The 27,271-nt window shown below is 44.9% G+C and overlaps 1 protein-coding gene across 3 annotated transcripts in view; it reads left to right on the forward strand.

Annotated features, from left to right (window-relative positions):
- The window catches only part of LOC141156770 (cytochrome P450 3A8-like), a 492,460-nt gene that overhangs the window by 321,059 nt on the left and 144,130 nt on the right, over window positions 1-27,271 (forward strand). For all 3 annotated transcript variants that reach the window (XM_073643164.1, XM_073643156.1, XM_073643149.1), the window contains one exon: window positions 3,546-3,598. In XM_073643164.1, the coding sequence (XP_073499265.1) occupies window positions 3,546-3,598 (53 nt within the window). The remainder of the gene's footprint in view (window positions 1-3,545; window positions 3,599-27,271) is intronic.

The raw sequence follows: 27,271 nt of genomic DNA on the forward strand, positions 1-27,271 counted from the left end.
AAGATATCCAGAAAAGGCAAGGTATTAATACCTACTTCACATGTAAACCGCAAATTAAGACTATTTTTGTTGAGTGCCTTCACAAAGGTATGAAATTGTATGGAGTCCCCCTTCCAAAAAATTAGGATATCATCAATATACCGTATCCATAGGGATATCCTCTCACTACCTTCCACAGTACGTTCCCCAAACACAATTGTTTCCTCCCACCAGCCCAGGTAAATATTGGCGTACGATTTGGCACAGGGACTCCCCATCGCAGTCCCCTGAGCTGGTGGAAGTATTGGTTGTAAAATAGAAAGACATTTATGTTCAGACAAAACTCAATAGACTTTTTAATAAATTCATTGTGGTCGGCGAATTGACATCCTCTGCTACTCAAAAAGTATTCCACTGCCTCCAGGCCCTTTTCATGGGGAATTGATGAATACAGGGATTCCACGTCTATACTAGCCAACATTACATCAGGATCCACAGATATGCCATCCAGTTTTCTCAATAGGTTACTAGTATCTCTAATGTGTGAATTAAGGCCAATGACAAATGGTCTCAAGATTTTATCGAGATAAAAACCCAAATTTTGGGTAAGACTGTCCACCCCTGCCACTATAGGACGTCCTTTCAAAGGACTCGTCCCCTTATGCACCTTGGGGAGGCTATAGAAAGTGGCCATTATCGGGAATTTAGGGCAGATAAAATCGAATTCTTTCTTACTGATAATCCCACTTGTCAGGCCCTCAGATGCCAACAATTTCAAATCATCCAAATATTCACCAGTAGGATTGCCCCTCAAGACCCTATAACAGTCTTTATCACACAAAATATTCAGGCACATCTGATGATAATTTCTGGAATCCATAACCACAACATTGCCCCCTTTATCGGAGGACTTAATAGTAATTGACTGATCCCCTTCCAAATTACATAAAGCCTGAATCTCGAGTTTTGTCAGATTATATTTATATCTCGTTTTTTTCTTTTCCAAGGCGGTAAGGTCTTCTGTGACCAGGTCCAGAAACACATCAATGGGGCCAACATCAACCTGTGGTGGCGGCATATTAGTATTTTTCAATTGTAAATCAGTAAAGGGACCCCTGCCCTCCAAATTAGGGTCTGGTAAACCCAAGTCAAAAAGAATCCTAATGTCAACCAATAAATCATCTGATACCCCCAGATCGGAACAAGTGAGTTTGTTCATCTGAGCAAAGTATTTCCTCCATTTAACCTTACGAACAAATAGGTTTACATCTTTCACTGCATCAAATGATTTATATCCTGTGCCTGAGAGAAGCTGCAGCCTTTGGTCGCCATGAGTAACGGTTCCCCCAGGATGCCAACGAATTCTTGAAACCGGTCTCGCCCCTATCTGAACTTAGGTGGCGTATGTGTAACATATGCCTTGGTTCTTGACGTGCGAAGTCTGAGTTTCGGTGCTTGACCATCGATGTCTCACCTACCTCGGTCTCCAGTCACCCTTCGGATGCTCTGCCTCTTAGCCCACCAGTTTCCAAGTCCTTTAGCAAAGGCATTTCTTCCAGGAGACCTGCAATCTCCATACATCCAGCACGTGTGAAACAAACAGCTCCGGAGCTGTTACTTCCAGGCCCACCCCATACCAGTACTTTACCAGTGACTTTATCACAACACACAGACACACAAGTCTATAAAGAAGGATCCTCTACAGCAGGGGTGCACAGCCTGTGGCACAAAAGACACTCGCGGCTTGGTATGTCATTCTGTGCGACCCCCCCCCAACCATATGGACAGAAAAATGCTTGACTGACAGGCTAACTGTATCTGAGCAGCCACACATAGAAGAGTAGTAGCAGCAGCTGAGGAGCAGGCAGGGACTAGCAAGTACTAATGGCACCCTATGTAGACATTTCAGGGTGCCTCATACATCAGGAGAATTAGGTCTCTTATCTTATTTGAAACTCCGGAAAATCGTATGTGAATTAGACAGGTGGCCTTCCCTGTCTGTGGCTCGCTCCACTGTAGATTATAGGAGTTCTGAATCTTTAGGCAGTAAGCAAAAACCCATGATCTATTGTAGAAAGGCATGTCCATGACCTCTTCCTCTTTAGGACTTATTCACACAGTTTGTTACGAGGATTTAGTAAAGGATTTTACTGCAAATGTACATAAAATTGCTTCAAATACTCTTTGAATAAGCTTCATATTGGTTTTACTGTGAAATGTTCAAAATAACGTGAAAGAAACAGCACTGTGTGCACTTGTAAAGAGACAAGACATTGTACCAGAACAGCGAGGAGATGTGGCAAAGGGGAGGGGTCTGATCAGGAGCCCGGGTACAGTATTGTCAGGGAAACGAGCTGAGGAGAAAAACAGCACGTTTGCAAGTTCTGAGGTGATTCTGGCACCAAGGAGAGAGACAAGAGGAGCGACAGCAGCGACCGGAGCTCCTGTCAGGAAGAAAGGTGCCACATATCCGCCCAGACGTCAATGGTCAAGCCCTGAAGACCCGAAAGATGCCAATCAAGGTTCATCACCCAGGTGACTTTGGTTGACAGGTCGGGAGCAGGTTGCAGGGCATGGTTCTCAGATGTGTGTGCCAGAGACATATGGTACCGGGCACAGATAGAGGGAAAGACAATAGTCAGACGGGGACCAGCAGACGCCAGAGCGGCATCGCAAAAGTGGATAAAGATTGACGGGGGAAACGAGCAGCGAGTTGTGATAGGAACCGAGTATTGCCAAAGCTTTAAAAGACAGACCCTTGGCAGGTATAGTTAATGACAATCTAGTTCCCCTTCCCTTCAATAGATCATTTTAAACTACCAGCCCTTGAATTCTAGTGTATTCTGATAATTTATTCTGTTATGTGATTTCCTGCTTATTTTACTGTCAGACATGCTAAAGAAATTGTTACCATATAATACGTGTTTTATAATTAATATTAGTTGTTAAATATACACTAAAGGAGCTTTACCCATTAAAATCAGTCGGAAACTTATTCAAAGAGTATGGTTTTTGATGTGGATTTAGGAGCAGAATCTATTTCTAAATTTTCTTTTAAAAATACTCAATGTGAACATAGCATTAGAGGGCTGATTTTAGGTGGTAAGAGTTCTGGAAGTTGAATTTATTTTACATACTTTCGATATGCTACAAATGTCCCAGAAGGTAATACCATTTTAATTTTTAGCGCAGCCCCTGGATTGGTTCAGTATGACAATGTGGCTGTGGGCCAAAAAATGTTGTGCACCCATGCTCTAGAGCTCGGTGCAGAAAATGGAACATGTAGCAGCAATTTTGAATGTTAGAGAAGTAGCATATGAGATTGTATAACAGAAGCAGAAATGTCATCACACACCAGAGACAGAGCAATGTCCCAATTTCAAGGTGAATAATATTAACTATATCGCTCTGATTTTGTGTTTTTGGGGGGCTTGCTACATCTGTCTGTAATAACCAAATTCATAAACTAGTTACTCTATCTACAGCTAACAATGTTCTTTCCTTATTTTGCAGATTATCACTTTTTTACTACTTATTTATAAAGCAAATACTTTTTGTGTTTTTAGGGACTTTTTACATTTGACATGGAATGTTTCAAAAAATATGGAAAAATATGGGGGTAAGTAAACGATATATAACGGAGAATTTGAAAAAACTGGCCGGCACTTTCAAAACAAGAAATAGATGTGAACAGGTGCTTACTAGGAGCAGCTACCTCTACAGTGCTGGCCAAAAGTATTGGCACCCCTGCAATTCTGTCAGATAATACTCAGTTTCTTCCTGAAAATGATTGCAATCACAAATTCTTTGGTATTATTCTCTTCATTTAATTTGCTTGCATGGAAAAAACACAAAAGAGAATGAAGCAAAAATCAAATCATTGATCATTTCACACAAAACTCCAAAAAAGGGCCAGACAAAAGTATTGGCACCCTCAGCCTAATACTTGGTTGCACAACCTTCAGCCAAAATAACTGCGAACAACCGCTTCCGGTAACCATCAATCAGTTTCTTACAATGCTCTGCTGGAATTGTAGACCATTCTTCTTTGGCAAACTGCTCCAGGTCCCTCATATTTGAAGGGTGCCTTCTCCAAACTGCCATTTTGAGATCTCTCCACAGGTGTTCTATGGGATTCAGGTCTGGATTCATTGCTGGCCACCTTAGAAGTCTACAGTGCTTTCTCTAAAACCATTTTATAGTGCTTTTGGAAGTGTGTTTTGGGTCATTGTCCTGCTGGAAGACCCATGACCTCTGAGGGAGACCCAGCTTTCTCATACTGGGCCCTACATTATGCTGCAAAATTTGTTGGTAGTCTTCAGACTTCATAATGCCATGCACACGGTCAAGCAGTCCAGTGCCGGAGGCAGCAAAGCAACCCCAAAACATCAGGGAACCTCCACCATGTTTGACTGTAGGGAACGTGTTCTTTTCTTTGAATGCCTCTTTTTTTTTCCTGTACACTCTATGTTGATGCTTTTTCCCAAAAAGCTCTACTTTTGTCTCATCTGACCAGAGAACATTCTTCCAAAACGTTTTAGGCTTTCTCAGGTAAGTTTTGGCAAACTTCAGCCTGGCTTTTTTATGTCTCGGGGTAAGAAGTGGGGTCTTCTTGGGTATCCTACCATACAGTCCCTTTTCATTCAGACGCCGACGGATAGTACGGTTTGACACTGTTGTATCCTCGGACTGCAGGGCAGCTTGAACCTGTTTGGAAGTTAGTCGAGGATCTTTATCCACCATCCGCACAATCTTGCGTTGAAATCTCTCGTCAATTTTTCTTTTCCGTCCACATCTAGGGAGGTTAGCCACAGTGCCATGGGCTTTAAACTTCTTGATGACACTGCGCACGGAAGACACAGGAACATTCAGGTCTTTGGAGATGGACTTGTAGCCTTGAGATTGCTCATGCTTCCTCACAATTTGGTTTCTCAAGTCCTCAGACAGTTCTTTGGTCTTCTTTCTTTTCTCCATGCTCAATGTGGTACACACAAGGACACAGCACAGAGGTTGAGTCAACTTTAATCCATGTTAACTGGCTGCAAGTGTGATTTAGTTATTGCCAACACCTGTTAGGTGCCACAGGTAAGTAACAGGTGCTGTTAATTACACGAATTAGAGAAGCATCACATGATTTTTCAAAGGGTGCCAATACTTTTGTCCTCCCCCTTTTTTAGGTTTGGTGTGGAATTATATCCAATTTGGCTTTAGGACAATTCTTTTTGTGTTTTTTTCATTGAAGACAAATTAAATGAAGAGAATAATGCCAAAGAATTTGTGATTGCAATCATTTTCAGGAAGAAACTGAGTATTATCTGACAGAATTGCAGGGGTGCCAATACTTTTGGCCAGCACTGTATATACAACTAACAAACAAAGCAGCACACTGTAATGCTAAGTAGTGTGAATTTGTCACCACAGAAACTAGTATGAAAAAATTTCTGAAAAGTGAGCATGGTTTAGAGGAAAAGCGTGACATAGCACAGCTCAACAGATTTTGTAATAATTTATGCCAGAATCTGGCGTGAATTATAGCAAAAATGTACTATGGCTCATGAATGGAGTACATTTCTGACCCTGATGCGCAGGCAGGGTGAAAAGATACACTAAATTTATTAAAAGTCATGTTATTCCAGCAGTCTTTCAATCAGGACTAGTGTAATAACCCAAGACTTGCTGAATTTTCTATATTATAAACATATATGTGTCTGGGTGAATAAAGTCCACCTTTTTTACTTATTTCGATTGGAGTGCTGTTTTCATCATGCTGTGTGTATGTATATATATACAGTTGAAACCAGAAGTTTCAGAAGTTTACATACACTATATAAAAAGACACATATGCGTGTTTTTCTCAATATGTGACATGAAATCAGAATAAACCTCTCCCGTTTTAGGTCAGTTAGGATTACCATAATTTTTAATACTTGCCAAATGCCAGAATAATGAGAGAGAGAGAATGTTTAAAAGCATTTTTATTATTTACTGCAAAGTCAAAAGTTTACATACATTTCATTAGTATTTGGTACCATTGCCCTTAAACTGAATGACTTGGGTCAAAGGTTTGGGATATCCTTCCACAAGCTTCTCACAATAGTTGGTCGGAATTTGGGCTCATTCCTCCTTTCAAAACTAGTGTAACTGATCCAGGTTTGTAGGTCGCCTTCCTTGCACCTGCCTTTTCAGCTTTGCCCATAAATTTTCAACAGGATTGAGATCAGGGCTTTGTGATGGCCACTCCAAAATATTGACTTTGTTATCCTTAAGCCACTTTGTTACCATTTTGGCAGTATGCTTCAGGTCATTGTCCATTTGGAAGACACATTTACGCCCTAGCTTTAACTTCCTTGCTGATATCTTGAGATGTTGCTTCAGTATTGCCGCATAATCTTCTTTTCTCATGATGCCATCTATTTTGTGAAGTGCACCGTTCCCTCCTGCAGCAAAACAACCCCACAACATGATGCTGCTACACCCGTGTTTCACAGTTGGGATGGTGTTTTTAGGCTTCATTATGCCCAAAAAGTTCAATTTTAGTTTCATCAGACCACAGGACATGTCTCCAAAAATTAAGGTCTTTGTTTCTGTGTGCATTTGCAAACATTAATCTGTTTTTTTTTATGTTTCTTTTGGAGTAATAGCTTCTTCCTGGCAGAGTGGCCTTTCAGCCCATGTTGATACAGTACTCGTTTCACTGTGGATATTGACACAATCTTACCAGCATCCGCCATCATCTTCACAAGGTCTTTTGCTTTTGTCGTTGGGTTGATATACACATGTCGGACCAAAGCACGTTAATCTCTGGGACACAGAACCCGTCTCCTTCCTGAGTGGTATGATGGCGGAACATTCCCATCTTGTTTGTACTTGCTTATAATTGTTTATACAGATGAACAAGGCACCTTCAGGTGTCTTGACATTGGACCCAAGGATAAGCCATACTTGTGCAAGTCCACAATTCTTTTCTTGATATCTTGGCTGATTTCTTTAGACTTTCCCATGATGCTACATAAAGAAGCAGTGTGTTTCAGCTGTGAACCACACTGCTGAAGCTTCCAAACACATGACATCATCATAAGGGCAGTCCAGAATTGTTAGTATAGGCATAGTAATCTTAGTATATGTAAACTTTTGACTTTGCAGTAAGTAATAAAAATGCCTTAAAACATTCTCTCTCTCTCTCATTATTCTGGCATTTGCCAAATATTAAAAATTATGGTAATCCTAATTGACCTAAGCCGGGAAAGGTTTATTCTGAGTTCAGATATTGAGAAAAACATGCATATGTGTCTTTTTATATAGTGTATGTAGACTTCTGGTTTCAACTGTATAAATATGTGTATATATACAGCATGTATTCGGGGGTACGTTATATATTTTATTTCTATATGTATTCAGTGGGATACCCCTTCAGTGTATATACATATGTATATACTGAAGGGGCATGGTGTGTATTTTTTACTGTGCATAATTTTTTTTAATATATTCTTTAAGTACTGTGTGTATTTTTATATATGTGATACAGGAGGTACATCATATGTTTTATGATATTAAGGGTGCTGAGTGTATGTATTTTGGTCACTTGTACAAAAATTATCTACACTCTGTGCAGAATTATTAGGCAAATGAGTATTTTGATCACATGATACTTTTTATACATGTTGTCCTTCTCCAAGCTGCATAGGCTTGAGAGCCAACTACCAATTAAGTAAATCTGGTGATGTGCATCTCTGTAATGAGGAGGGGTGTTGACTAATGACATCAACACCCTATATAAGGTGTGCTTAATTATTAGGCAACTTCCGTTCCTTTGGCAAAATGGGTCAGAAGAGAGATTTGACGGGCTCTGAAAAGTCCAAAATTGTGAGATGTCTTGCAGAGGGATGCAGAAGTCTTGAAATTTCCAAACTTTTGAAGCGTGATCACCGAACAATCAAGCGTTTCATAGCAAATAGCCAACAGGGTGGCAAGAAGCGTGTTGGCCAAAAAAGGCGCAAAATAACTGCCCATGAATTGAGGAAAATCAAGCGTGAAGCTGCCAAGATGCCATTCGCCACCAGTTTTGCCATATTTCAGAGCTGGAACGTTACTGGAGTATCAAAAAGCACAAGGTGTGCGATACTCAGGGACATGGCCAAGGTAAGGAAGGCTGAAAAACGACCACCTTTGAACAAGAAACATAAGATAAAACATCAAGAATGGGCCAAGAAATACCTTAAGACTGATTTTTCAAAGGTTTTATGGACTGATGAAATGAGAGTGACTCTTGATGGGCCAGATGGATGGGCCAGAGGCTGGATCATTAAAGGGCAGAGAGCTCCACTCCGACTCAGTCCATCATAAAATGTGAGCTCTACAGGGAGGGAAAACAGTACACCTCTCGGAACAGTGTCTGGGAGGCTGTGGTGGCTGCTGCACGCTATGTTGATCGAAAACAGATCAAGCAACTGACAGAATCTATGGATGGAAGGCTGTTGAGTGTCATCATAAAGAAAGGTGGCTATATTGATCACTAATTTTTTTGTTTTTTGTTTTTGCATGTCAGAAATGTTTATTTCTAAATTTTGTGCACTGATATTGGTTTACCTTGTGAAAATAAACAAGTGAGATGGCATTATATTTGGTTTTTATTAAGTTGCCTAATAATTCTGCACAGTAATAGTTACCTGCACAAACAGATATCCTCCTAAGATAGTCAAATCTAAAAAAAACCCACTCCAACTTCCAAAAATATTAAGCTTGGATATTTCTGAGTCTTTTGGGTTGATTGAGAACATAGTTGTGGATCAATAATAAAAATAATCCTCTAAAATACAACTTGACTAATAATTCTGCACACAGTGTATAGAAGTACTCTGGGGTAATTTTTTTTCATCAGGGATGTCCCAAAGTTAAAAAGTTTGGGAAATACTGGACTAGATAATCACTTGTGGGCCAAATATTCAGGATTCCAGAGAATCCCCAGCACTGTGCGGCATTTGTGTGCGAGGACTGCCATCTACTGTCCAAATGGGACCCTGCGGAACAGGTCAGAAGAGGGGTAGATGGACTCACTCAGCTGCACACGGAGGTAACACAGTGTTGCTTTAAATTTCTCAGTGATTTATTAGTGCAGGCATAAACCACTGTAAAGTCCATCAAATCAAACAGGCCTTTCTTGGCAAAAAGGGTAAACAAAAGAAAACAGATAGCACAGTCCAGAGGCCTGTGGGGATCTGTCCACACAGGGTTCACAAAACACACATGGTTTAGGTTAGTATAACCACAAGCTCCTTTCTCTGGAGTTAGCCTCTCCAGATACACTGAACACTGAATGCCTCAGCAGGCCATGTATTTAAATCCCAGACAACACCCTGAGGTGGAGATATGGTGAATGACCTTCCACCCTTCACAATAAAATAACATTCCCTTTTAAAATGGCGGGTTATACTCTCAGCAAATAACATGCTGGAGCAAACTTCATGGTTTCAATTCACGGAAGCTAATAGCCTCTGTGAAACATTCCCTCCATCACTTTACCAGTGACTTTGTCACATATCTCCGTCCACTGCCCAAAGCCTGGGGTTTTGGCACCTTCACTCGCTAAACAGGGAAGTCTGGACAGGGAATTTGCGTTACCATGTAGTCTCCCGGGCCTGTGCTCTACATGAAAATTAAAGTCCTGGAGTGCTATAAACCACCTACTTACCCAGGCATTCCTCCCCTTCCTTTCCCTCATCCATCCCAGGGGCACATGATCTGATACTAGCTTGAAATTTCGGCCTACCAGATAATATCTTAGGGTCTCAATTGTCCATTTGATGGCCAAGCACTCGTTCTCAACAATGGCATAGTTCTTTTCACAGGAGGAAAATTTCCTACTCAGGAATAGGACTGGATGTTCGTCTATTTTCTGGGACACCTCTCTCAAACTGACCTCGGAGGCTTAAATCTGAATCACGAACTCCTTAGGGAAGGCGCTACTAAGACTGGCTGTTTACATAGGGCGAGCTTCAACTCCTGGAATACCATCTCCGCTTCAGTGGACCACTTGGCCATCGATGTCTTCGTGCCCTTAAGAAAATCAGTCAGGGGGGTGGCTATCCTGGTGAAATTCTGGATAAATCACTGATAATATCCCACAATTCCCAGAAACACACAAATTTGCTTCTTGGAGTTCGGTTGTGGACAATTTCAGACAGCCTGCACCTTATTTACTTGCGGATTTATTTTGCCCCTTCCGACGATGTAGCCCAAGTATCAGGGCCGGCGTCAGCACCCAGCGCACCCGGGCAAGTGCCGGGGCCCTGAGCAGGCGGGGGAACCCACTCACCGCCGGGCACCCCGGCGCGCTATGGAACCCGTGAGCGGTGTGGTGCTGGTGTCAGCACCTGCACCTCCCCGCTTGCTCAGGGCCCGGCACAATACTTGCCTCTCCCCATGCCTCCGCAGTAGCTCCAGTCCCTTCCGCAGATGCTGCACTGTGACATCTCAGGTCAGAGGGCGCAGTGACGTCTTAACACCGCGCTCTCTCCTGAGCCGTCACAGGCAGCGCAGAACGGGAAGACGCCGGCACTGGTGAGGGGTCTGGAGCAGCGGCAGCAGGTGAGAAGTGAGGTGAGTATTTGATTTTTTTTTTTTTTACATGTATGTAGGTATGGGGCATTATATGGTGGGGGGAACAAGTGACATCCTGCATGGGGCATTATATGGGGGGGAACAGGTGACACCCTGCATGGGGCATTATGTGGGGGCAGGGAACAAGTGACATCCTGCATGGGGCTTTATATGGGGGGGTGACATCCTGCATGGGGCATTATATGGGGGGGAGAGGTGACATCCTGCATAGGGCATTATATGGGGGGAGAGGTGACATCCTGAATGGGGCATTATAAGGGGGGGAGAGGTGACATCCTGCATGGGGCAATAAATGGGGGGGAGAAGTGACATCCTGCATGGGGCATTATATGGGGGGGTGACATCCTGCATGGGGCATTATATGGGGGGGAGAGGTGACATCCTGCATGGGGCATTATATGGGAGGGAGAGGTAACATCCTGCATGGGGCATTATATGGGGGGGAGAGGTGACATCCTGCATGGGACATTATAAGGGGGGATGTCATCCTGCATGGGGCATTAGTATTCTGTATGGAGCGTTATAAGGGGGCCAGTATCCTCTATGGAGTGTTATATGGGGGGCAGTATCCTGTATGGAGCATTATATGGGGACCAGTTTCCTGTATGGAGCGTTATATGGGGACTAGTATCCTGTATGGAGCGCTTTATTGGAACCAGTAACCTGTATGGAGTGTTATATGGGGACCAGTATTCGAGCAATATATGGGGCCCATAATACTGTATGGAGTACTACAGTATATTGTCCGTTCTGCACTGTGCATTGAGAGAATTCGCCGGTTTCTGAGCTATTGTAGAATTTACAATAGATATCGCTCATGTAATGTAAGAAGTGAAATCTTCTGCATTGTACTATTTATATATTTCTCTGCAGTATCTGTGCATCATGAATAGTGGTATGTGTCTCGTGGTAGGGGCCAATGAGACTCTTTCACCCAGGGCCCACAAAAACCTGGAGCCGGCCCTGACAAGTATTTTGCCTCTTCTTTCCCCATGGCACACTTCTTTGGGTTTACTCTAAACCCAGCCTTTCTCAGCGCATCAAGTACTGCCTGGACCTTCGGTAGGTGATTTCCCCAATCCGGACTGATGATCACATCTGTCATCCAGATGAGCTTCAGCATACTTTTTGTGAGAAACTAGGATCCAGTCCATGGCCCTCTGGAAGGTAGCTGGGGCTCCCTGCAGACCAAATGGCATCCTGGTGTACTGAAAGCACCCGTCAGGAGTAGAGAAAGCTGTCTTCTCCTGGGCACTTGGGGAAAGGAGAATTTGCTGGTACCCTTTCGTTAGGTCTAGGGTGGTGATATATCTGGCTAACCCTAGCCTCTCAATGAGCTCATCAACACGGGGCATTGGATATTCTTCGAACTTTGACACCTCATTCAGCTTCCTGTAGTCATTACAGAATCGCCATTCTCCATCCGGTTTCGGCACAAGGACAATGGGGCTGGACCAGCTGCTTTTTGACTCCTCAATGACGCCCAGGCTCAACATTCTCCTCACCTCTATGGAGATCACCTCACGGCGTGCTTTGGAATCCGATACAGCCTCTGATTCACCCTCACATCTGGCTCTGTCAAGATTTCATGCTCGACCACCTGCGTACAACCTGGCAGTTCCGAAAACAGGTCCTGGTTCTGCTGAAGAAGCTCTTGGCACTTTTGCTTCTGAGCCGGTGACAGTGTTTTTGCCATTGTGATATCCTCAACTAGGGCCTCGGGATGGGCCCCCCAGGCACGTAGCTTCCACCGGTTCTCTGTCTTGCCAAGGTTTGAGCAGGTTAATGTGGTACACCTGATACCGTCTTCTCCCTGGTTGGTGGACCTTGTAGTTGGCGTCACTCAACTTCTCGACCACCTCGTATGGCCTTTTCACTTGGCCAAGAATTTACTCTCCATCGTGGGGATCTACACCAACATCTACATCTACACCCGATCTCCTGGGCTAAACTGCCTTAGTCTCGCCGACCGATTGTAGACCCTTGCCTTGGCCCCTTGGGCTTGAAGGAGGCTGTCTCTTACAATCGGCATCACCCTCATGATCCAGTCTTGCATCTGGGCCACATGCTCGATGATGCTCTGGTGGGGATGTTACCTCGGCTTCCCAGGTCTCTTTTGTAATGTCCAATAGTCCCCAAGGGTGCCGTCCATGAAGCAACTCGAAGGGTGAGAACCCTGTAGAGGCCTGGGGAACTTCCCTAATAGAGAATAGTAGGTAGGGGAGTAGGCAATCCCAGTCCCTTCCATCCTTCTCCACAACCTTTTTAACTATGAACTTTAGGGTCTTGTTGAACCTCTCCACCAGGCCTTCCATCTGCGGATGGTACACTGACGTCCTGAGTTGGGTAATCTGGAGAGCCTTACACAACCCCCTCATTACTTTTGACATGAAAGGAGTTCCATGGTCTGTCAGGATCTCTTTTGGCAGGCCCTTTCAGGAGAAGATATGTACCAGCTCTCGGGCTATGCTCCTGGCAGAGGAGTTTCTCAATGGTACCACCTCTGAGTAACATGTTGCATAGTCCAGCACAACCCGTATGTATGATGACCCCTGGCAGACTTAACTAAAGGCCTTACAAGGTCCATGGCAATTCAGTTAAACGGGACCTCAATAATGGGTAATGGAACCAAGGGACTCTGGAAGTGGGACGCGGGAGCAGTTAGCTGACAAGTAGGCAAGACGGGCAGAAATGAACAATGACTCAGTGACACCCAGGCCAGTAGAACCTCTGTAGGACATGCTCTTGGGTTTTGTCTACTCCCAGATGCCCACCTAAGACATGAATGGGCCAAATCTAATACCCTACGTTTATAGGGACCCGGCACCAACAACTGCTCTATTGTTTCCCCGCTTGATTTAGTGACCCGATAAAGCAGCTCTTCAATTAAGGTGAAATATTGGAACCTGGTGTCAGCCCCTGGCTCTTGAACAACCCCATTTATCACAGTCACATTGTCAAATGCACCTTTCAATGTACGATCCTGCATTTGCGCGGTACCAAAATTCCCCCCAGAAACCCCCAGTTCAGGAATCTCATCTTCATGGGTCTCTTTCTCATCCTCGTCGCCAGCAAGGACACACAGGAGGAACTCATCCACATCTGACTGTAATGGGGATTCTTCATGGACGAACTGGCTGCGGTCTGAGATAGTTCCCAACAAGTTCCGCCTTTCCCTACAAGTTCCAGAACAGCCTGAAGTCCCGCCTGATTATAACTGGGTGTAACGAGTCTCTGATCACCCTGACCTCATGGGAATCAGTACCACGGTTTGCTTTTATAGTCACTTGGGTGACAGGGTAGTCCTTGGCGTCCCCGTGGATACAGCGGACGCTCACATGTTTCCCAGGGATCAACTAGTGGGGGAGTGTGGCCCTTACTAGAGTTACCAAACTCCCGGAGTCCAAAAGTCCCTACACCAGTACCCCATTTATGGTCACAGGACAGGACTGTGGCCCCTCACCGGGCTGATAGTCCAAACTGCAGGTAGGGTATGCATAATACGAACAGCGCCTTCCAAAGCTGCAGTCCATCTGCTCGGAGGAAATAGGACAACGGGCAGCTATGTGTCCAGGACCATGACATCTCCAGCAGATCATGTCTTTCCCAGCTGTCTTTGGCAACCCCTCAGCAACCCCTTGGGTCCTTGGACTCCCCCCAGTTGTGGCTCTGACTCCCTCTGAGTACCCCAGTATGGGGGATGCAGCACCACCCGGCTTTTTTAGGGACCTCTCAACCACCTGATATCTTTCTACCAGGCCGACCATGTCATCCCCATTCCGGGGATCTCCCTGGGCATGCCAGGTTTGCACCGGCCTAGGTAGGGAGTGCACAAATCTGTCCATGACAACCAGCTCAACCTTCTGGGTTGGAGTGGAGGACTCTAGCTGCAGCCACTTCTGTACAAGATGCAGAAGGTCGAACATTTGGGAGCGAGGGGGTTCATCACCATAATGCGCTCAGTGGTGAACCCTTTGGGCTCTGACTGACATAGTCACTCCTGCAAGTGCCAGTATCTCAGTTTTTAATTTAACATATTCCTGGGCATCTTGCAAGGCCAGGTCGTAAAAAGTAGTGTTGAGCGAGTATGTTCTGTTAACCCTTTCACCGAGTATGCTCGGGCGAGCACCGAGTAGTTACAGCTGCTCGGTGTTATGTTTAAATCATTCCCGCGTGCATGATTTGCGACTGTTTGACAGCTTTAATACATGTGAGGAATGATTGTTTCTTTTGCATTCCTCACATGTAATAAAGCTGTCAAACAGTCGCAAATCATGCACACGGGAGTGATTTAAACATAACACCGAGCAGCTGTAACTACTCGGTGATCGCCAGAGCACACTCGATGAAAGGGTTAACAGAACATACTCGCTCAACACTAGTAATAGGCCTTCTGGGGCTCACCAGTCAGATAGGGGGCCAGCACCTCCGACCACTGCTCCGGCGGTAGCTTTTCCAGCTATGCCACCCCCTCAAACACAGTCAAAAATACCTCAACATCACCACCCTGGGTCATTTTTTGCATGGCTCGTCTTATCGCTCTCCAGACATACGAGTCATCACCTGGAGTTGGGAGAGGGGAAATCGGCCTCCCATGAATCCCCTCTGCTACTGCTGCTGTCGGAGCTGGTCTTGTTGGTGCTGCTGCTGTTGGTGGATCTGTTCCAAAAGCAGCTTGCTTGTCTCCTGCTGGGCTAGCACCAGGTGCTTGATCAGGTCCTCCATACCGTCTGTCTTTGTTTCCTGGCTTATCGCTGTCTTTACCCAGAACATGTGGTTTGTCCTCCGCTGCTACACGTGGCTCCTGGGGATCTTGCCAGAATAATTCACCACCTGTGGTAGATCGACTCACTCAGCTGCACACAGTGGTAACACAGGAACGCTGTTGCTTTAAATTTCTCAATGATTTATTAGTGCAGGCATAAATCACTGTAAAGTCCATCAAATCAAACAGGCCTTTCTTTGAAAAAAGGGTAAACAAAAGAAAACAGATAGCACAGTCCAGAGGCCTGTGGGGATCCGTCCGCACAGGGTTCACAAAACACACACGGTTCAGGTTAGTACAACCACAAGCTCCTTTCTCTGGAGTTAGCCTCTCCAGATACACTGAACACTGAATGCCTTAGCAGGCCATGTATTTAAATCCCAGACCACAACATGAGGTGGAGGTATGGTGAATGACCATCCACCCTTCACAATGGTCATTCCCCAAAAAAAACTCCCTTTTAAAATGACGGTTTAACCCCTCTCAGCAAATAACATGCTGGAGCTAACTTCATGGTTTCAATTCACGGAAGCTAATCGCCTCTGTGAAACAAATCTTCCCTCCATCACTTTATCAGTGACTTGGTCACAATATACTGTATATATTTATATATTGCAATTTGATAGCATTTCAGCCTGTTTTCCTATATTTTCTTTAGCTTTGAAAATTATCCACAGCTATTAGTTTCCATCTGCTGACCTTCGAGAAATTATCAGTATACAAGATTGTATAACAGCACTTTACAGCAACGATATTTTGCATCAGCATTTGCAAAAGAAATCATGACAGATGCTCAATATCCTCGGATGATATGATGGATCTGGATACAAAAAAACACTATGTTAATATGCGTTGTTCACATCTGAATTGTGACTTCTATTTATAATGGAAACATTGATGCAATGCCAGGGATCCATCATATGACAACAGCACCTGATAGACTCCAATGACGTATAATAAGGTTTGTCAGTTTCCATCATTTTAATAGACATTACTGTGCATGTCTATTAAAATTATGTCAACCGACAGACCTCATGCTGCTAAAACCTATTTTCCAATTAAGGCGCTGTTCTTTTTCATATCATATGTTAACATATTGGGTTATGGGTGGGACTTCAACCTTAAAAATTCTGAAACTGGAGGCAGTGCTATTTTTGATATAGTTTCATAATTTTTAAGGTTGAAGTTCAACCTATAGCCCAATATGTTAACATATGATATGAAAAAAAACAACGCCTTAATTAGAAAATAATGAATAGAAACTTAAACCAATACAACCAAAGCAAACCTAGGTAGTTTTAGATTCTATACTTTTTAAGGGACTTATCAAGGTGAAGTAAATTTGTGTTTTCTTTTTTCTAAAAGGGGTTTTCTAGGTAATGAAAATTTCTTAAGATTCAGTCTGGTTAAAAAAATACAATCATTACTCACCTGCACCGATGCCCAGCAGGTACCACTCCGGAGCTCACCCAGATGCCTCTTAATTGTATCCTCAACACACTGAAAATGGCCTGAAAAGCCAATTCAGCCAATCATGAGTGAAGTTAGGTCACCGCAGCAACCAGTTATTTTCTAGTTTGGAATTCCCAGTCGGTCAAGGTCAAGATCAGGAATCATAGACCAGCAGGAACTGGGTGAGTGCTCACTGGTACCTACTGGGGATCCGTGTGGGTGAATATTTATTCTCCACTAAACTTAACTGAGTTTCTGACTATACTCAAGACTGAATGGGTTGGTTCTGTTTGGCCATCCAATGAGCCATGTAGCCCCATGTAGTCCTCTACTTTTCTGACTCCATGGCTTAGCTGCAAGCATAGAGCGCTGTGAGACACCGTTTCTAGGCTGTCTCTTTTAACTGTACTCTCACAAAGTGATGTCCTCAGATGGTTTAACTCGACTACAGGAAGCACATATGATGATTCAGAAGAGGATTTATTTTTCCAGCAGAATTCTTGATGATGTGCAAACATACATCAGGTAAAAAAAGACTTTTTAGAAACAGGCTGGAAGCACATGAGCTTCTAAGGGTATGTGCCCACGATCAGGAGCCGCTGCAGGTTTGAAGCAAGCTGCGTGTTTATACAGCATCAAATCCGCAGCATCCAGATGTTACAGCATAGTGGATGGGATTTTTAGAAATCCATGCACCTGCGGATCACCCGCGGAAACTGACATGCAGCGCGTGTTTCAGGACCACAGCATGTCAATTTCTCTTGCGGGTTCGCGTGTGGACTTTCCCCATAGACTAACATCAATGAGGAAAGTCCACATGTGAATAAAAAAAATTGCGGCCGCTCATTTGAATAATGAGGGTGGAAGCCACGCGGATGTTCAGCTGCGTTAGGGCCGCAGCGGCTCCTTATTGTGGGCACATATTCTTACTAGGCTGAAGATGGTGAATGAGGAAAAAGAATGGGGAAGAAGGGAGGGGTTACTGACATCATAGCTACATCAGAGAGAGACAGGGAGAGAGAAAGAGTAAACCTTATTGAATAGCAACGAAACAGCAATAGAAAACAACTCAATAATGATTCTATACTATCTGAATGATTCCCAAATCATGGGACATGACACTCCCCATCTGAAATCTTTAGATTTCACAATGATTCATTTTGACTTGATGCCTTCTGATGATGTCCACCGTCGATCTGTAATCTAAAAGATAAAAAATAAACACACAAGCAAACAACAATAACTATAACAGTTGTAAGTCCGGTTTTCTGGCTGGTGACTTGAAGTCCACAACAGTAGGATAAGCCAAGTCCAATTAGAAACCCATCTTCGAATTGGGGAAACCGCAAAATGCTAACACTTCCACCAACACAGCAATCAAAATAGTGAAAGTTTCATGTCCTAACACAGCTAGAGTTACGCGTATATGGTGGTATACTCACTACCGTAAGCTATCTCCAGTAGTAATGTCCTTCATGTGATTCCTTCTCTCATGAAGCACTTGGCGATATATGTCAGGTGAATACCAGCCTGCACAACTGATGACCAGCTCGAGAAGCGTCCAGAGTGATGAGGCCTCAGCTTCAACTTTGGTGTCATAGATATGTGTGACATACAGAAGTAGTGCTGTTGCTTCAAAAGCATCCAGCAACTTTAAGAGTTAACACAGTCACAAGAGACAGGAAGTGTTGTGCTTCAGAAGCATCCAGCAATTAGAGGGGTTAACACAGTCACAGGAGACAGGGAGTGTTTAGCAGAGCCCCAGCGGGATTGTGGGGAACTTGTTTATTAGTCTGGCTGGAGCCTAAGAGAAAGGTGGTATGTGATCTGTATCTCACACAAGGCAAGTGAACAGAATTCAGGTCAGGAGGGAAGCTAAACATGGGTCAGATAGACTCCCTGAACTAACAGTGCAGAGTATTATCGGGCAGAAAGATAAGGACTGGAAGGAATCATCTTCACCCAGGGATCATCTCCCTCATCAAACCCTCCCCCCCTACATCTCCATGCTGGATAAAGAATGTTGTGCACTATTGAGTGCTTGTGAAGGAAAAACCTGTGGTTGTGGATGTATAGAAGTGTGCTGCAAAAAAATATAATCTGTGCTGTATTATGCTACTGGAGAGACTGACGTTAGTAAGCCTGCTTTAATAGACTGTACTGTGGTGAAGCTTGTTGCTTCAAAGAGTTAAATGGTACTGGCCGTACTTGATTAAACTCCATTGTTCAGCTGTTTATGAAGACTCTTGTCAGATGTGTCTAGTCAGCAATTGAATCTACTGTGTGCCTGAGAGAAGCTCCAGCCTATGGTCACCCTGGGTAATGGTTCCCCCAGGATTCCAACAAATTCATGAAACCCCCCTCGCCCTATCTAATCCTAGCGGCGTTAGTGTAACATATGCAGCGTTTAGAGATGTCTGGTCTGATCTCTCCGTAATCCTCTGGTTGCTCAAGCTCAAATGTGCTGCTAGCATCAACAGAACAAGGGCCCTCATGTAGAAAGCTTGGAGAAGACAGCCAGGTGTTGTCACAAAGGCTAGATGCGGCCATGAATCATGTCCTCGGTAAGCTGGATGCAGGTCAGTGGAAATGTCGTGCCATTGTTGAGGAGCAACTTCAGCAACCTCCACCAGCAGTGCAGCAGCACAAAGACCAAGTCTTGGTACAGAGTGAGCAGGCCTCGAGGCTAGTTTGGCTTTGTGATAAAGCAGGGTATAAGTAGAATGTCAAGTCAATTCAATAGGTTTAAGCAGTAATTGGGCTAATTAAAATTACCTTTATTAGAAAAAGCTAAAAAAAAAACAATTCACAATGACACACGAACAAGTAAAAACCAGAATTCCAATGAGGTGGAACTATTTAATAAAGTGATGATACACCTATTATGCCGGAAAACCAAAATAGATTATACCACGACTCCACATGGTGCAGGCTGCACCTATGTGCAAAACAAGACTCACAATACGTCACCAAGTGTACCTGGATTCACTCTCGGTGACCAGTGGTATAAAAGTGTGGGTTAAGCGGTCCAAGCTCAACCACCCATCACACAAACCACATTTTATATCCACAAATCACTAAGGATACAGCGCTTGTTAGTGATATCTCTTATGCTCATATTAAAACATATAACACCATCTGCCCTTTCTGAGGTTATTTTTATAATGGTACTGAATTGTACACAACAGTAAGCCATATATCATGGTGTCTTATACATGAGAAAGTGGACATCAACCTTGTGCATGCAGCTCAAGTATATATTGTGACAACGGGATATACCCAGACCACCAACAAAGTTTCGTCACGCAATATATATGATGTAGCAATGTTGGCGTCATTATGCACGTTTCTGTGACCACCAACCGCCCATCGTAAATATGAAAAGGAATGGTCTCACAAAGTACTCAGGATAACCAAGCCTGTTTCTCAAATCCCTCATGGGTGTCTGTGTCCTTGTAATGAACTCCCAATGCGTTTCGTCAGAGGTACCGACTCATCAGAGGAGATACTCTTAGACCTTGCATCAGGGTCGCATCAAAATGCTCACATCTGTATATTGGTGTGGTGAGCGCTGCAAAGGGAGCCCTCACCTCACTGTATCTGATCTCAAAACACTGTGGTGTCTCCGCCAGCAACGTGTGACGTATTTACTGTCCGTGGACCCGAACTTTCAGTCTGTGGAATGTACAGTCTCTGTGCTGGAACGCATAACACCGGAAGCAATGCTGTAAGCACACCTCCCGGTGTCTGCGTCCAGCGACTGTTCTATAGTCCTTTGTTTCACAGATCGATGGGTGCCAGAACGGAGTGTTAACCCCTTGCATCTTACAGCACATATCCCTTTGGGTGCAGAGCATGGACACCTCCTTAATATAGACCCAGATACGTGGAATGCATCCAGGAAGTGCCATATATGTGGAGGATATATTAATATCTCTCCTTTTAAACCCTCAAAGGCATGGTCAGGGATTTCTCTATAAAAGAGGGATAATTTGGTATTCATGGTCTCTGTAAGAACGATTAATTGTCTCTAACAAAAAATCCCCCACTACATTTAGTGGACTATAATGAGGGAAATCAAGTGGATAAGGTAGATCAGAGGGTGAAGCCTATGACAATGTTGGTAAACTGATACGTGGCATGCTCGGCATCTATGTTAGTGTCGCCGCGGCTGCATGTATCACAGCTGTTAAACAGTCGTGACACATGCAGGGATTGCCTGTTTGTTAGGCAATCCCTGCATGTGTCACAGATGTTTAACAACCATGACACATGCAGACCAGGCATATCTTCGAACACGATTTGTCCCAGAGGCCTTCTCCACAGACTTCTGTGCATGAAGAAGATATTGTGATAGGACTCACTGCTTTATCTACATCAGGGGTCTCAAACTCGACTGGGTATATGGGCCACACATGGAAAAAATTTGAATTTGGGGGGCTGCATTCTTTGCAGGTGAAAGTGCCATTTTTAGTGATACCATTTTTTTTGTATACACCTTTTGAGCATTTTTGCCATGTTTATTTTATTTTTTTTAGAGCTTGGGTCGTAATGGATGTGGTAATAATATGCGTGTACTTTAGTTTATATATAAAACAGAATTTTTAGTGCCAAAATATATTTCATGCTTTATTTTTAATTTTTTTTTTTAACTTTAAAATTTTGTTTCACCCAATTGGCCACATACATTAACATTATCTTACAATTAGCACCATATAAAAATTCTGGCAAACATCTTGCAGTAATGTTCTCCATCCTGGTCCTCATTTTGTAGTAATGTGCCCCATCTTGGTCCCCATCTTGTAGTAATGTGCCCCATCCTAGTCCCCATCTTGTAATAATGTGCCCCATCCTAGTCCCCATCTTGTAGTAATGTTCCCCATCCTGGTCCTCATCTTGTAGTAATGTTCCCCATCTTGTAGTAATGTTCCCCATCCTGGTCCTCATCTTGTAGTAATGTGCCCATCCCATCCCCATCTTGTAGTAATGTGCCCATACTGGTCCCCATCTTGGAGTAAAACCCCATCCTGGTCCCCATCATGGAGTAATGTCCCCATCTTGTAGTAATGTCCCCCATCCAGGTTTCCATATTGTGGCTATGTCCCCCATCCAGATTTCCATATTGTGGCTATGTCCCCATCCAGGTCCCCATATTGTGGCTATGTCCCCATCCAGGTCCCCATATTGTGGCTAGGTCCCCATCCAGGTCTCCATATTGTGGCTATGTCCCCATCCAGGTCCCCATATTGTGGCTATGTCCCCATCAATGTCCCCATGCTGTGGCTATGTTCCTATCAATGTCCCCATGTTGTGGCTATGTCCCCATCAATATCCCCATGTTGTGGCTATGTCCCCATGCTGTGGCTATGTTCCCATCAATGTCCCCATGCTGTGGCTGTGTCCCCATCAATATCCCCATGCTGTGGCTGTGTCCCCATCAATCTCCCCATGCTGTGGCTATGTTCCCATCAATGTCCCCATGTTGTGGCTGTGTCCCCATCGATGTCACCATGCTGTGGCTATGTCCCCATCAATGTCCCCATGCTGTGGCTATGTCCCCATGTTGTGGCTATGTCCTCCATCCAGGTCCCCATGTTGTGGCTATGTCCCCATCCAGGTCCCCATGTTGTGGCTATGTCCGCCATCCAGGTCCCCATTTGTGGCTATGTCCCCATCGATGTCCCCTTGCTGTGGCTATGTTCACATGTTGTGGCTACGTCCCCCATCCGAGTCCCCATGTTGTGGCTATGTCCCCTATTGTGCTGTTCTTCACACACATAAAAGAGAAAAAAAAAGATTCTTGTCACCTGTCCTCCGTTCCCTCGGCGTCCTTTCTGCACATGCGGCCCACAGGCACCACAGAGTCAGACCCCTTGACGATCCCTAACTGGTCCCGGAGGAGCCGCCGACAGCAGCGCTGCATTGCCGCGCACTGCGCACAGAGACAGTCTCCCAGCACAGTACTACCAATGCCAGCCACTGGCCAATCAGAGGCCAGCAGCTGACATCTGCGCATGGCAGTGACGGTGCGCAAATGTCAGCTGCTGGCCTCTGATTGGCCAGCGGCTGGCATTGGTAATGCTGTGCTGGGAGACTGTCTGTGCGTGCAGCGCGCGGCACTGCAGTGCTGCTGTCGGCGGCTCCTCCGGGACCAGGTCGGGATCGTCAAGGGGTCTGACTCTGTGGTACCTACGGGCCGCATGTTTGAGACCTCTGATCTACATCCTCCCTGCCTTGCGTTGTGGTGGAAGAAGGTGTAAGCAGAGTTAGATTGGGATGGATGGAGTCCTTGTTCGTGGTCCTCACTGTCGCACGCCACAAACTTAATAGGGATTTTACAGCTTTGAGCAAAGTGTTCAGTAGAAGTGTGATGTTCTCTCCGGTGGAAGCCCTTTTAGTTAACCCTGGGTGATAGGGGACTCGGAGTCGGGTCCTGTGATGGAGAGATGGGATGCAGCCATGGCCCGGACCCGACCCGTGCTCAGGGCCATCACATTAAAAGGAGATGGTGTGGGCTTATCCGGGTTGAGTGGCTAATTAACGACTACGCCACCTGTGGTGCCTGGTGAAAGGCCACCAGCGCCGCTGCAGTCCGCTGAGGCATGATGTTATGGCAGTCAAAGTTATTACTACTCCCCACAGGCAGAGCAAGGCCTCAGGGCAGAGGGACAGGATGGAGAGGGTAGTAGTAGAGGAGAACGGATGCCGAGTCACGCGGTGTGGGGCAGGAATAACAGTCCGGAGGCCATAGGGGTGAACTTCCAACGCTTTACTCACATAGCTGGCAAAGGAAGGCGACTCCCTGCTCCCCGCGGAGACCTGCGCTCACCAGAGACGGGGGTCCGACAACCTCCGAGTAAGTCCAGCATTCAGTCGGGACCCTACAGCAGAGTGTTCCTGAACTACAGACCGAATCCTTTCCTGTCCGTGTGTGTGCAAATAGGCCAGGACTCCCTCTGAACTCCTCTCAGAACAAGGGCATGGGTGGCAGCTCCGCTCCGTCCGATGCCCGGTGGAATCCTCAGGGCCTACCGGGCTTTCCCGACCAGGACATAGAGTAGCAAGGTCGGGTGTCGGGGGCCGGTACCCCTCTTGCAGCCGGAGTCTCTCTGAATATATCAGCATGGCGAGGACAGGTGGCGTATACCGCTCCGTCTGCATCCTGCCTGGGATCCATTTGCTGTAGAGCCACACTCTTAAGCTCCGGGCCTTCTTTGTCCTGGTCATTGGCTGGGTTGAGACATTTCCCATCTACAACCTGCCTCTCGTCCCAAGGCCGGGGTACGAGGGCTGTGTCTCCCGACCCTGCAGGCCCACACAGGGTCTGCGCTCCGGGAGGGAGGTCACATTTACACACAGTATATGACAGCACAGAGCACGGCCGGAAGACCGACAAAAGACTTGACTAACAAGGACCTGCAAAAGACCAAGACCAAGTCTAAAGTGTAACTAACTTGTAAGTCCTCCACCCTCACCCACTAACTGGTTCCCCTAACTCTTGGTTCCCCAGTCTCCCTGTAACCAGGGGAGCAGCACCTAGTGCATACTAGCTCCCTCTGGTGGAGGAATGTGGTGTTGGATGCGAAGGTTGGGTCACAACTATCACACTGGTCTTACCTCAGAGGAGGAACACTACACTCCATTAGAGAAGTGCAGCATCCCTGTGGCGGTCGAACCCTCAGGGGCGCCACAGAAACACAACATCTGTAACATACCCCAAAGTTCTTTAGAATCTCCTTGCATTCCTGGAGCGATTTCTTTCTGAAGCCGATGCACTGCTTTAAGGGATGTGGCTTCTTTTGCATGGGACACATTCAATTAGGATTTTCAACCCTTTCACATACTTCACTCTTCTCTTGAGCTGTTGAATGTGTGGGAAGAACATCAGTCTTCTTCACTGACACTGGACTGCTGCAGTTTCTGTTGCTCAAACGTGGACTTTCATACTTAGGAGGGGATGAACCAGGGCCGCTGGGTTCTCCATAGGAAAAGTTTGGGTCAGTCATACACTCTGCAAGGTCCTTGATAAACTCACAGAAGTAGGAAAATGGAGGAAAGGAGACTTGGTTAGCTGTTTTGTATCTTGATGCTAGTGTGGTCCACTTTTATTGAATATTGTACGGTAGCTTGAAAAACTATTGGGTTTACCCCACGAGCAGTGTCCAGGTAGCTGAGGCCAGGTAGGACCATGCCTGCTTTGGCCAGCTGCAGCTCTAACAGGAGGTCACTGAGCTCTTGGAATTTTGAACTGTTCTTACTAGATATTTTTGGAAAATCCCATAGATGCTTGAACAGAGCATTTTCTATGGCTTCAGGACTACCATAGGACAATCTGATATTTCAGATTTTCTTTTTTAATAAATTTGCAAAAATTTCTACATTTCTGTTTTTTCTTCAGTCAAGATGGGGTGCAGAGTGTACTTTAATGAGGAAAAAATGAACTTTTTAGAATTTACCAAATGGCTGCAATGAAACAAAGAGTGAAAAATTTAAAGGGGTCTGAATACTTTCCGTACCCACTGTACCTTGCAGTTACAGGCTGAGAAGTATTATTCCTATCGTCTGTGGCATTTTTACCTAAAAACACCAGGAAGCATGATGCAGCATAAGCATTCATTTCAGTAACTGGTTTAATGTGCAAAGATTATGCCACTCATGGAGCTGGAATTGTGTGGCTGACCGGAATGTGATGACTTGCCTGCATATTGGCTTGCACTTGGGCTTTAATGTATAGGGTTTGGTGAGTTCCAGGGGCCTGGTACATTCTTGTGCATGAAGGAGGTTCAGGATGTAGGGTTGGCAGCGTGTTGAACTGACCTTGAATGCAGGATGCTGGTGAACGTTCAGCATCCTGTTGCCTTAGTGGAATGTCTGGGCTGTCATGAAAGATTGCTGGAGTCAGGGGTGCACTATTTTGCCTTAGTACATAGTCTCTTGTACACTTAAGAGGGTCTTACTAGTAATGAGCGAGCATGCTCGCCACTGCTGGGTACCCGCCCGAGCATCACACTGCTCAACATGCTTGGCGCCCGGCGAGTATTTCCGGTTTGCTTGTGCGGGAGCTTGGGTCCCCACCCTGCATGTTTGGCTCTCTTTAGAGAGCCAATGAACATGCAGGAATTTCTTGCCACGCACTGTAATGCCGTAGCCACATTGGTTGTGGCATTACAGTGATTGGCTGGCCGCATAGCATCATCGGGTTTATATAAGACCTGGTGACACTAGGTTCGTCACAGTCTATCCCGGAAAAAGGCAGAGTAGGGAGAGGTGCTGCTGTGTGAGGGACAGAATTGGTGGTGTAATAGTTAGATATAGGTAGTGGTACTCCAGGAGTATATATATATATCCATCTGAACTAACAGTCCTTCTGAGGACTAATCCAGCAGCATATATTCAGTGGTGATAGCAGGAGTTAGGCAGGCAGGGTTTGTGGCAGTGTATACAGCAAAAGATGGTCCATTGCACATTCTGTCTGCTCCTGCTGTTACAGACATCCGTAGACATAGCCCCAGAAATTAGGGGCCAGGGCTAATTTTCTTTTTATCTTAATCCTGATTATTTGCTTAAAAAGCAATCCAGAGTACACCATTTTACTGCTCCATTTGCTTGTTAGCAGAATACAGCCAGATTTTTTTATTTTATTCGCATTTACTGTTTTTTCAATGATCTGACGTGATCCCATATGACTGCTGTGATAATACAGAAATTTTGTGGCTCGTGCCAAATATTCCACTCCATTTAAAGTCAGCCAGTTGTGTTTTGTTGAACCAATTGACACTTGGTCGCTGACAAATACCATACTATTAGGCGGCTGCCTGAAACCGGGTCCATCACACGTTATACCATATGACTGCATGACTACAGTAATACAGACATTTTGTGGAGCGTGCCAAATATTATACTCCATTTAAAATTAGCCAGCTGTGTTTTGTTGAACCAATTGACACTTGGTCACTGACAAATACCATACTATTAGGCAACTGCCTGAAACTGCGCCATCAGATGTGATCCCATATTACTGCCGCAATAATACAGAAAGTTTTGAGAACGTGTCACATATTACACTACATCTAAAGTCTGCCAGGTGTATGCTGTTCCAAACTATTGACACTTGGTTGCTGACAAATACCATACTGTTAGGCGACTGTCTGAAACCATGGTCATCAGATGTAATCCCATATGACTGCCCTAATAATCCAGCAATTTTTGTGACCGTGTCAAATATTACACTCCATTTAAAGTATTGCAGTTGTGGGTTCAAACCTATTCACAGTTGGTCGCTGACAAATAGCATATCTGTGAACAATGTTGTCAGAGTATCACACCACTTTTATGGACTGATAATAAAAAAACATACAAAAAACAAGCTAAAATGGAAAACATGTTAAGAAACACTCTTTCCAGGGTAATGACTTGTATATAATGCCAAAGAAATAATAAAAAAAAAGTTATGGAAGA

This window comes from Phyllobates terribilis, unplaced genomic scaffold (genome assembly GCF_046119375.1).
Source record: "Phyllobates terribilis strain yellow unplaced genomic scaffold, ASM4611937v1 Scaffold_1__5_contigs__length_1240528914, whole genome shotgun sequence".
In the NCBI taxonomy this organism is placed as follows: Eukaryota; Metazoa; Chordata; class Amphibia; order Anura; family Dendrobatidae; genus Phyllobates; species Phyllobates terribilis.